The 12,331-nt window shown below is 36.1% G+C and overlaps 2 protein-coding genes across 5 annotated transcripts in view; one reads left to right on the top strand and one right to left on the bottom strand.

The window, feature by feature from the left end:
• Positions 1–1,723, top strand: part of LIPC (lipase C, hepatic type) — a 71,776-nt gene extending 70,053 nt beyond the window's left edge. For all 3 annotated transcript variants that reach the window (XM_053955255.1, XM_053955258.1, XM_053955256.1), the window contains exon 10: positions 585–1,723. In XM_053955255.1, the coding sequence (XP_053811230.1) occupies positions 585–690 (106 nt within the window). In that variant the 3' untranslated portion in view covers positions 691–1,723. The remainder of the gene's footprint in view (positions 1–584) is intronic.
• Positions 1,724–4,444: 2,721 nt separating this feature from the next.
• ADAM10 (ADAM metallopeptidase domain 10) overlaps positions 4,445–12,331 on the bottom strand; it is a 42,641-nt gene continuing 34,754 nt past the window's right edge. For both annotated transcript variants that reach the window (XM_053954922.1, XM_053954923.1), the window contains exons 10-16: positions 11,322–11,505; positions 10,288–10,438; positions 9,804–9,987; positions 8,516–8,624; positions 8,017–8,237; positions 7,193–7,319; positions 4,445–6,720 (exon numbers count right to left, since the gene is read on the bottom strand). In XM_053954922.1, the coding sequence (XP_053810897.1) occupies positions 6,626–6,720; positions 7,193–7,319; positions 8,017–8,237; positions 8,516–8,624; positions 9,804–9,987; positions 10,288–10,438; positions 11,322–11,505 (1,071 nt within the window). In that variant the 3' untranslated portion in view covers positions 4,445–6,625. The remainder of the gene's footprint in view (positions 6,721–7,192; positions 7,320–8,016; positions 8,238–8,515; positions 8,625–9,803; positions 9,988–10,287; positions 10,439–11,321; positions 11,506–12,331) is intronic.

Raw genomic sequence — 12,331 nt, 5'->3', positions numbered from 1 at the left:
ATCTCTACCTCTAGATGTTTGTTATCTTTGTACACATGATGAAAGTTCCTTTGTTAGATTATCTAATGGCAAAGACTTGAGATGTAACAGCATAAACTTAAAAAGCAGTTAACAAACAGACCATTACAAGCAATAAAGTACCCGATTCCAATATTTGGTTTCAAATATTTCTGTAGCATATGCAGTTGCTGATGTTAGCATCCTACATACCTGATTTTTAGCAACCTCCCAGCTAAATACCAGTATTCCAGCAGCCCAAACAGGGCAACCATGCTGGTAACAGTGAGAGTTGGAACAATAACAGTGCCCCACTGACAGTAAAGCCCACGTGACTGTGAGGGTGTGCTGTGAAGAACATGCACAGTGGCACCAGGGAGACACAGGCACGGTGCACTCTGTACCCAGGAGCTGCCTGCTGCTCTTCTCCTCTGTACCTATGGTGTGGCAGGCAGACACAGCTCTTTCCTCACAAGCCTATAAAACAGAAAGCTACCTTCCTGTAAAAGACAGCCTAAAGAACTGGCTAAAGAATGGCAGACTCTAACTAACCAACATTGTACTCACATGCTGTCTTTTCTTTCCAGAAACACATTTTGCCCCCAGAGCATTGACAACATTCACCTTCATCCATCCCAAGAGAAGACATTTGTGAGGTGTGAAGATCTCTTCCAGAGACAATACAGAAAATGAGCAAGAACACAAAAGGGAACCCCTCGCCAAAATATTCAAAATACGATACATCTAGTAAAATGTTTAAAAATTCACAGCTGCATCAAATATCCTAGCAGTTTCAGAGGTGGTAAAAAAAATACATTAAGATATTTAGTTTTTGTCATCTGACAGTAAGCTGAAATATGCTTTTGTTCATGTAGAAGCATACTCTGAAAATGATCAGTGAGCAGCTTCATCAAGGCAACTGTCAATTTTCAACTGTTTAAAATCTGAAAAAAAAACATCTGCTCACCAGAAATAAAAACATTATTTGACAAAATCATTGTCATAAGCCTTTGAAAAACTTAATTTTGTTGGATTTAAGGCAAAAAAAGAAACTTCATTTCATGGCAAATATTAATAGCTATGACTATCAGTTAAAACTTTGCTAAATTATTTCCTAATGAAGGGAGAGTCAAATAGTTCATAAAAGAAAATACTACCAAATAGATATAAAAATATAAAATGCTTGAGCTGTAATAACCATATGAAAATCCCAATAATAGTATAATCTAAAAATTCTATAATAAATCTTGTTCTCTGAAAATGCTTTGCTATTTATTTTAATTAAAGAACTGATTTAAATTACTAGCAAATTAATTATTTGAATGATGATTAATATACTACAGAAAATACAACTAAGTTCAGTTAATTTTTTGCATTTAAATCATATTTAGCCACTCAGGTACGGTCTGAGTTTTTTAGATTCTAAATCTCTGTATACCAGATTTTGGCATATACCAGATTTTGGCACGACTTGAAACCGCCAGAATAAATGAAAATGGTTAAACCTTCAAACAACTTCAAAGCATAAAAACAAACTTTGTAAGGTCAAACATACACAATTCCCTTGTTTCCTATGTCAGAATATAAACAACGAAAAGGAGCATTATTGTCTCAGATTGCTTTTATTCTATGGTTTATGTGTACTGAAACAGAAATCAATATATATGTATTCATTTATCACTTTAATGCTGAGCACAAGATTAATTAAAAATTAAGGTTTCTTGAACTCTGAATTTTGAATGTAATTTGTGTTAAATGTTCTCTAAGTAGTAAAAAAAAGTGCTAAGACTTGAAGCAAAGGGTATTTTTTAATGTCAAGATATTGCAATGAATTTTGAATCAAAATATCCAGATGTTATCAGGAATAAAGTGGGATTTATATATTTATATATATTTAAATTTTACAACATAATTATTTTATGAGAGCTCTGTAATAAGTTCTGTGTTTGTGTAAGAATCAAGTGTTTAATTACAATAGCTGAGTCAAATCAGGAACATACACAGAAGGAAATTTCAGCCAACAGTATGTGAGAGAGTTAGGTAAGCACCAAGGCCTTTTGTTTGGTTGATTTTTTACATTTGCAATAGCTATAATCCACTGGAGGGACTCAATTGCTGGAGACCCAGTGAGAGCATTTTTAGGAGCATGAAGTTACAATGAACCATGTCCTGCAGAATGACAGGCAAGGAACAAATGACAATGTGGCCATTTTAGTGTTCCAAAGCACAATGGAAAATGAAAGTAAACAGAGAGAGAAGTATGTGTGGCTAATCAAATTAGGCATCTCTCTAGCTTGTTTGTTGCTTCTGCAAAAAGCTACTAAAGACCTGCCACTTACTTCTGTTTCAGGGTTTTCTTTTTTCATAAAATACGTGTCTATTTAGAGAATTTAATAGTGTCACTGAAATTGCATTTACAAGAGAATTTAATAGTGTCACTGAAATTGCATTTATGTCAGTTATCACCAACTTTCTAAGCTATGAATTTTCTAAGCTTCCTGAACCAAATCCTACCCCTCCTTAAAAAAAGCTTTTTCCAGAAGAAGTTGAATGATGACAGAGCAAGTGATAAAGGCTAAAAAGAATTAGGCTGTACTCCAACAGTAGAGAAACTACACTCAGAAATGTTTCAGACCTCAAAATTGGCATTTCTTGCAAATTACTATCACTTTCTTGGTAAGGAGGCTGATAAAGGGATCTAAACTTCAGGAGAAACAGGCATTACTTCAGAAAAAGCAGGTGGAAGAAGGGTCAGAGGTGTCTACATAGGGCCGATACTCGAGAAATGGGCATTTGTGTTTGTGAAAAAACATTCTCCAGTTCTCAACTAAGCAAAGATGGTATATCCTCAGATAAGACAATTTGAGAGGTTTTAAAAAGCCAAGTAGGAAAATTAAAAGAACAGTCAGTATGTGAACTCTTGCAGATATGAAGATACTTCTGATGCCATTTTTCACAAATCATATACCCAAACAAATTCTGTCCCTGTTTTGGCAGCCATTACACTAATTTCTGATATAAAAGTGGAATAAAGCCCAAGCTGTAATACATTCAGTCTCACCATGCCTGAACAAAAAACTGAAGTCATACCTACAATCTCAAGTGCCTAAGGTGGTGCCTTACTCTGTGCTCATTGGAAGTACTCCTGTCTCACTCCATACAGCTGACTTGAGACCTTGGAAGCCACCAGGTGCTTACTCCTCCTGTCAGAGTACACACAGCTCAGAGTGATAGAATGGCTCCTGTACTTTTCATCACCTCTCTGCAATAATGAACCTCCAATGTTCAGAAATAAAAGCCTCTGCCTTCCTTTTTGTGTTTTTCCCGAAAGAAATATTGGAACACTAATTAAAATCCAAATTACATCAATGGTATGGTATGGTATAAAGTTTCGTTGCTTAAGAGGACTTTGATGCCTTTGTTCACACCATTCTGACTACCCTATATATGCTTCTACATTAGATGAATGTATACATTTAATAACTGAACATTAAAAAATGCAAGATGAATAAATTAATATGTACAAATAAGATTATGTCAAACATTAGCTAGAAAAATTATGTACTGATTTGTTTCATTTATACTTTAAAATATACATGAAACTTGTATTTGAGCTGCTTAGGCATTATTCCACCCCGCTGGTCTGTGTTCTTACAGAGATTTAAACACAACCACCACCACCTCTATTAGGATTTGGAGAAGGGCTCTGCTCCAAGGGATTTTCTTGTAATGCCCTTTGCACAGACAGTGCTATTTAGCCACAGGGAGAAGCACTTCTATAAAAAGTCATGGGGGTGGTGGGGGGAGCATTGTGAGGAAGGAACTCTGAGTACGCTCTGATAACATCAAAGTCCACCCCGCTCACTTCGGGAAACAGATGTCCAAGCAGGCCACTCTCAACAAACAGCCCTAAGAATGGAAGACTCACTGGCAGGACCTGGCTTTGAAAAGCTGTCTTATCACTTAAATCAACCATGCAACACACACAAAAACCCAGAGACCCGGCTTAGCAGTTTTAAAACCACCCTGCAAAAAGCACATTTGCTCCTTCTGTAAGTCTCATCCACCAACTGTGTATTCAGAGCACTGCATATTAATTCCAACATGCCTCTCCAAATATATTTCCAAAGGTATCCATCAGTAACGATGATGCCAGGCTTGAACATCCCACCAGCAACTAGTTTTTCCATTTTGGAGGTAAGAAAAGTTTTATTCCTGTGATCATGTAAGTAATTTAAAATTAATTTCATGGTTTTCCCTGAACAGGTTACACAAACACATTTATTCTTATATATAACTGCAGGATGTTAAAATTGAGAGGGACACTTTGACAGAGATAGTACAACTACATTTTGACATGACAGTGAAAACCAAAAATCAAGCAAAGTGGAATTTCTGTATTCCTCTTTGCTTTCAGGGCTCAACAAGTAAATGAATCTTCAGAAGATGATTTCATCAAGTCTATTTATTAATGCATTTCAAGTTTCAAAAAACCTTACATATCTTTGCACAATACTTTATTTTTTGCATTTTTTAGTAAAAATTTCCAAAGTGAACAAAAAAGACTGTATAAAACACAGTGGACATGAAATCGACAGTAGTATTTCTGTTTCATTGTCTTGAACTTCCTTTCGGCTTTACCACATCTTGACTTGCAGTGGAGAGTTCAGTGCACATTTCTGTTTTCAAAAAACATTTAACTTAGACTCAAAATAAAATAGGGCAGCATTTGTCTGCCAAAATCCTACCACAGGATAACATTACAGGCAAAAAATTTACATGTTCCAAAGTCTACCACACTCAAGAAGTTACTAAGAACTCTTGCTGAATAAAAGTCACCATTTTAGAAATGCAAACCCACTTCCAATCTTTGCACAGTCTTAAAACAAATGTATTTAAAATGACTTAAAAGCAACTACATACACTTCTAACTAGTTAAGATCATTTAGAATTATTTATATAGTCTATTGGACTTGGGGTTTCATGTACAAAATTTGTCTCTAAACCATGTACAAAAAGCTGTATTTTGAAAAAGTTACCACATACTGTACAAGTTTACAAGGAAGAGATCCCATTATATTCTGTAACATTTTTGGCCTTGCTGGCTTGCGTCACATTATGAGAATGATTGTGTAAACCTTATACTCTTAAAAAAAAAACAAAACAAAACAAAAAAAAGAGAAACAAAGGAAGCCTGTCCAACCCTTAGTAAATTTTCTCCTAAGCAAAGCCAGGAAAATTATAGCCATTTGCATCTCTAATTAGCTCGGTGCTTTTGGAAAACAAGCAATAAATACATCACAAGCTTAAACATTTTGTAATGCCCCCTTTCATCTCCTGCATAGCAGTAAGCACCTTAAGACATCTTTTATTCATCTTCAAAAATGCCAATTATTTACATTTGTAATAAAAACTCTGGAATGGGACGTTGTGCTGTTGAACTTCACTACTGGTATAAATGTGGGAAAATTGGTAGTCCCAACTACAGTTTTAACTCTGCCACAGTAGCCAGGCAAATCACTCTACTTTAGTGGTTATCAATCAACAGTATCATGCTGAAAAGTTATCCAAACACCTGATAAATTAAAAAATAAAATAAAAAACGACAGCTTTTTTTTCTTTCCACATCCCTTAGAACATGAACTTGATTACCAAACTGTAAGAATATCTGAACAGCCCAAATAAAGTGGTTGCAATTTTTAAAACAAGTTGAATAACAAGCAAATTTTTCTAATAAAGCATGGAAATATTTGATCTAACTATTCATTATTTCACTGAATAATCAGACAAATTAAAAATATTTACGCTGAGCTACAAAGAAGACACATAAAACATTTTTGAAACATTCTGACATTTGCAAAGTTTGCAGAACACCTGTTAAATCTGTCTAAGACCATCCAGGCTTGTATGTTGTATCTTAACAGCTGTTGGATGAAGATGAAATGAGTGCTTGAAACAACTTTGATAATGATAAAAGTGTGATTGAATTCAAAATTGCTGTGTAAAGCATCACAGGACCCTTGACCACTACACACCATCATCCTCTGTTATCCTGAGTATGTCAATTAAACAGTAATTTCTTCATTAATAGCGGAAAAGTTTTATAATACAAAGAAACATCCATATTGCAATTCTCTTGTTTACAATTGCACACAAGTACGGGTGTACGTTAGAAATACATGTCTGCATATAACAATGTATATACATTGACAAGTAATGTCTCCAATGCTGAGGTGGTCTAGCTTCCTAGCCTTGTCTGGCAGTTGAAAAATATATCTTTTTCTCAATTCTTGAGTAAAAGTTTTACTACAGCCATATTTGCCTGCAAGTGAAGAAAATGCAGCAATGAAGAGCACAGAAGGGGGAAAGAATCATGATATGCTAGGACTTTGTGCCACTAAATTAAAAATATTCAAGAAAAACATTTTTCTTCTTTTTGAGCTGGAAGATTCTCTCTTTAAAAATTAACCACTTCCACTTGTTTTGAGGGCATATCATGCTTTTTTTTTTTTTTTTTTTCCCTCTTCAATTTTTGAGAGTTAGACTGGGGACAATGACTTATCAGGTTTTCTTTGGAGTGAGTTTTCCCATTGTAGGCACTAGGAAGAACCAAGGCAAAAAGCTGCAGTCAGCGTCTCATATGTCCCATCTGATAACTCTCTCGGGGCCTTTGCCGCTGTGGGGGCTGAGTGGTTTGTGGTGGTCTCCTCCTTTTTAAAGTGCCTGTTTCAAAGAAAAGTAGCCATTATTAGAATTAATTTTTAAAAACTCAAGTTATTTCCAGAAGAGTTGCCCTGGCCATGCAAATTAAAGACAGCTATTTTTCTGGAAGGCTTTGGATTTAGACCTGCAAAGTTTTAACTAGATGAGTAACTGCATGGAGGACATACAGACTGCATTTCAGTATCTCAACAACACTTCCTTAAACAGGCCAGTTCTTACAAAATGCAGCATGGAATAGGAAATAAAAGGAACTCTGATGCTGGAAAAAGTCTTTAAAGCTTTCTTTTGATATGTATATTATGTTATAGGAAAGTAAGACAAGAATTAGATTTTCATTGTTTCACTGGTATTAATTCCATTTGTAGTTTCACAGTGCCAGCCTAAGAACTGTAGGTTGAAACACCTGAAATTTCTCTTTAGAACTAAACAGCTGAGGAGAAAACATATCTCTATAATTAGCTGCATTACTCACCTGGAAGTGGTTTATGAGGAGGCAACTTTGGATTACTGCTTGGAGTATGAACACTGCATATCTTAATGAAGCCAGCCATTAACATGATCAATGCAATTCCCATAAGCAACACTGCCCACCAATAAGCCTAAAAAACAAAACCACAACAACAACAAAAAGATTGTGTAGGGGCTGGCACACATGCACAAAGGCAGAGGACATTGAATATGGCTTTTCACTGTGTTTTAGAAGTCATCAAAAAGTTTTCTGAAACATCATCAAGAATATCCAGCCTAACATTTGAAAGAAATGTCCTCAAAGTTCTTCCACAGAAAAGCCCCAATACTTCCATTCTAGTATCAGAAGGGTACTTCACAGAAGATACACTCCAGCAGAGCTGTACAAGCCTAAAACAATCAACAGGTTACACAGAATTGCCTATGCAGCTCTCCAAGGGTGTTTCACTCTAGCTCCTCTTCCAGTATAACATTATTAAAGTGATATCTAGCACAATAAAAATTATGAATGCTAAAGATCAAAGTATTGAGTTCCTTAAAAGAAGTTAGAGCATTCAAGTATGAAGAGTCAAAACATGAAGAAACATTAAATTAAAAATGTGAATGACCAGAGGTATTAACAGATCCTATTTATTTGTTTGTTTCCATTCCCTTCAATATAGCAAACTTGTTCGTTGCACCCAGGGGGCTTACAGAAGATCTAGTGAAACAAGGGCTAATTATTCTTTGAAGAATGCTGAAGCAGTCTGCATATTAATACTTATCAACTGTGAATCTTGATTATCAAGAACATTTCATATTAGACTTGTAATATAAAAATATACTTACCACAATCCATTCTGCAATATTTTCATATAGTTCTGGATTAAAAATTGCTTTCTTTAATCTAGCTAGAGGGCCATCAGCATCTACTAGCCGACACCTCATAAACACATCACAGTAGCCTTTGAAATCATTACAGGGAGATCCAGGTTGCAAAGTAATGGTTTCAAGATGAAAGTATTCCTGCCATCGGCTCGAGCCTGTGCTTGCACAAGTAGCTGGGTCCACTGAAAAGTGAATACAAATGAATCAAACCATTAATGTATTAAAACATCCATGCATGAATACCCACCCTAGTGTTTAATTGTTCAAAATGCTTTTCTAATAATCTGTAAAAATGTAGAATGTATTGTTTATTTCTTACACAGTACAACGCAATGCCTGTCTGCAACTACATTTGAACAAAATGCTATCAAAGCTGACAAAAACTCAAGCACAAACACCGTGAGCAGGTTCCTCAGACCCCTCCTCCTCTATTTACACTTACGATTCAGGTAAATCTTACTTTTTCTCATGCAGCAGACATGGCACAGTTCTCTATCGTCCTTGCCATCTGAACTAGCACATGTACACTCCTCCAAGCCGTGCTTCTCACAGATAGAGCCAGCACATTGCTGTGGGAGACAAAAGCACAGCAACACAAAAATCAATTTCACTTCTAAGCATACTGGCATTAGGAAAGGTATTAACAATTAATATCTGAAAGCGTAATTATAGCTCTAAAGATGCTCATCAATAAATCAACTGCTTCAAATTTTTTCCTGATGCTTATAAACAAAAAATTACAGTTATTCAACATCAATATTTTGGCATCTTTTCTAGTTTTTTAAAAGGTAATTTACCGATTTTATTTTTTAACACAGTATCTTCTTTTATAACCTGAGAATACCCTCCAAAACGCCCACAGCACCATAGTTCACACTGAAACATGACTACTCAAAATCATGGTTAGAAAAATAAATCTAACACATGTATACACAAATATCTGTCTTGGAAAATAATAAAAATTAGTGGCAGAAAAGATTTTGTATTTAATTTCACTGTGTGAGGATTCTTCAAACTCCAAATTCAGTTTATTTACAATTTTGTTTCAAAATCAGTAACTATATGAAAACAATTCCTCTATCTTTAAGATGGCTATAAATTAGCTGAAAAATATTACAAGCAGTACTTGATTAAAATCCTGGACTGTGGAAAAAAGCTTAGAGCAAAACTAGTTACAGGTCTTAAAGAGGATGATTTTTGCTTGTGTTTGCTCCCAAGCAAACAAAGATCAATTTATAAGAGACTTCCCATCAATATTTCATGGCAACTGCCATGTTTTCTTTAGCCCAGGAAACTAATGGCAGTTCAGAATCATTCTAATTCCATATGCTTGCACATCAGTGCTATAGGTACATGTTTGCAGAAATTGTGTATTGCCAGTAAACCAAACTCAGCCTCTACTGACAGAATATCCAGTTTTCTAAGGCAACAGATTTATTGACCAAGACTGAAGAAAAGTGAAAAGGTGGCACTAGTAAATAAAACACTTTCATAATTCTGACTTTTACAAAAAACTTTAAGTGTAACTTTCTCAGACAGTACTGCTACCTTGGGATTTGTTACCAACTTCTTAATCCTTGGTGTACTTTCACTGTTATTTTGACTGACACCAATAAATCAAACATCTATACAGAAAAAGAGACTGAGCTTGCACTCCTGTGCAGTAAGTACAGAAACAGTATCAATTCACAATACAGTGCCCTGCAATAAACCACATTAGCAGTTACGTAAGACTGTAAAAACCATACCCCCTTTATGCAAACTTGTGTGTTCCTGTTGCACACTGTGAAGTTCTCTTTGGGTTCAGATATTGGGCAGAGAGCACTGACACCATTACACATTCCTTCCTTAGCACAGTCAGAATCATTCCGACACTTGTCTGTCCTTGATTTGAAATCACACTGGGCAGTGCAACATGGGCCTTGGCTGGGGCTGCAAACAAGCACAGATTGTGGATGCCAAGAAAAAGCATGAACCATTCCAAGCAAACTATTCACCCTGAAACCTACTCAAGCACTCCAACTTCTGATTTGTCCTAATCAATGTGACTTGAAAAAAATTTTCCCCATAGCATAATTATGCTTATGTACTTCTCACTTATTGTATAAAGCATTTTAAACAAAATCAGTACTTTTATAAAAATGCAGGTAAGCTGATTCAGATTCTGAAATCCCCATTAAAGTTCCCACTAAATGCCCAAAATTAAAGTGTAGTGTAACACATGCACAATACCTGCAGTTTTTGCCTGGTCTTAACTTGCATTTTTTATCTTCTGGTTGGTTTGCATCATAACAGCAGTCATCTTTACACTGGTCACTGTATCCACAATCGCACTGTTCTCCTTGTTCAACCAGTCCATTACCACAGATGGGCTGCCCAGACTCTGAAAAATGCCAGTATATTTATGTACAAAGCAGTACAAAGAATATGCAAATACTTATAAACCTTAACAAGCATCCAGCTTGAAAGAGTCGAGCTGGACATGAGACTAGGGCTCAAGTCAACTTGCATTACTGCTTGACACCCTGCTTAGTCATTCCCACAATTCATAGCATTTAAAGCCTCTGAGTAAAAGGTTTTGGCTGATAAGAGTGGGAGTGTAAGAACCAGCTTTCTGCTCAGTCTCCCAGGGAGCTGCTTCCTTTCCTGCACTCCTTTAACAGTCAGAGGACCTTGAGGCAAAGGCTGATGGTACTGGGGTGAGCTACTCCAAAATCCAAACTTACTGAATAGATGTGCAAAACTATGTGAGCACAAGCTCTCAAAATTTGTGAGAGCTCATATATCAGACTCCAGAAAGAAAAATTCATGCAAAATTCTTTTTCATGTCTAAATAGGATTTCTCTGCAGTTTAATACGTGCTCTTTACCTCTAGTCCTTTCATAATGAGCATGACTGAAACCAGTATGACCCTGTTTGTTTACTCCCTCCCACCAGGCATTTACAAAGACAGAGAAGAGCCTCCCCCAGCCTTCTCTGCTCCACACTAAACAGGCTCTCTTGGACTCTCCTCATATGTCAGATGCTCCAATCCCTTAATAATCCTTGTGGCCCTTTGCTGGACTGACTCCAGTATGTCCTGCTGCTTCTGTGCTGGCCAGCCCAGAACCTGACAGAGTACTGGAGGTCTCAAATTCAATTCTTTACTTGCAGAATCTTTCAGTAAATTTTAAAAAATAAGATAATCAAAAATAAATAAAATATTTTTAATTAAGCATTGCGGTAATATTTTAGCTATTTGGCTTTCAGGAGGATTAAATACATACCAACAAAACAATTATTTCTCTTTTTCTCAAGAACTTGGCTGATATTTCGAATGCTACAGATAGAGAACTTATTGTTGTTAAGTTTGTCCCCAGATGTAGCTCTTGCATACATGATATAATTGCCATTTTCCTTCTGTCCCAAGTTCTTGGACTCTCCAGGAGTGCACTCCATTCCAGAGTCATGCTGCAAAACAAATATTTTACAATTATCTCAGTCACGGCAGGTGCAAAAGTAACCTGGATTTGGTAGCCTTAACACAGAATAAATAAAATAAAAATAAACCACCATCTTACACTCTTAGGTTCTTTGCAATACAAAAGCTATATGTAAACCCGAGGTTTGATTTTGGGTTCTCTTTGTTCCGTTGTTGTTTTTGTTTCCCCCAAGAAAACAGTAGCAGGTATCTAATTTTTTAAGTTTCATCTTATTTGCATTCTTGGTAATTTACCCCCAAGTGCATGTCCTGGAATGAATACTGACTTGGACAAGCTGCCATCTCCTAAAAAGAGTGGCTTTATGATCACAAAAGTGTAATCAGCATTCTGTGGAATAAAAGCAGGAGGAGTTAACAGAAACCACAGTCCATTCTTTCTTGTTTGCTTTGAGGGAGGTACAAAGAGAACTTCAAAACAGAGCAGGAGTCTGTCAGCCAGTGATTACATCTACAATATCCAGCATGAGGAATGAAATGCATTACACACTGGCAAAACAAAAAGTCTCATACTTTCAAGCTTACCACAAACATCCCTGAATGTCTGTGAAACAGTTCTACTCAAAACCATTCTTCTTGGCATCCTAATTCCCTCCACTATTTTCTTAGATAAACTTTTAAGTATAAATCATCTAACAAACATGAGCCACTTGCTGAATAAAGTGTCATCTTTAAATCAATTTTGCAGTGCTTCCTCCTCCTCTCCAGGATAAAGTACAATACATTTAACAAGGTGCATGTGACCCTACTCCTCATAAAGACAGGGAAGTATTTAGGGAACAATAATAATGTACCTTT

The sequence above is a fragment of the Vidua chalybeata genome, chromosome 13, assembly GCF_026979565.1.
Source record: "Vidua chalybeata isolate OUT-0048 chromosome 13, bVidCha1 merged haplotype, whole genome shotgun sequence".
Taxonomy (NCBI): Eukaryota; Metazoa; Chordata; class Aves; order Passeriformes; family Viduidae; genus Vidua; species Vidua chalybeata.
Note: the sequence above shows the minus strand (reverse complement) of the source record. Positions and strands in the feature narration are given on the sequence as shown.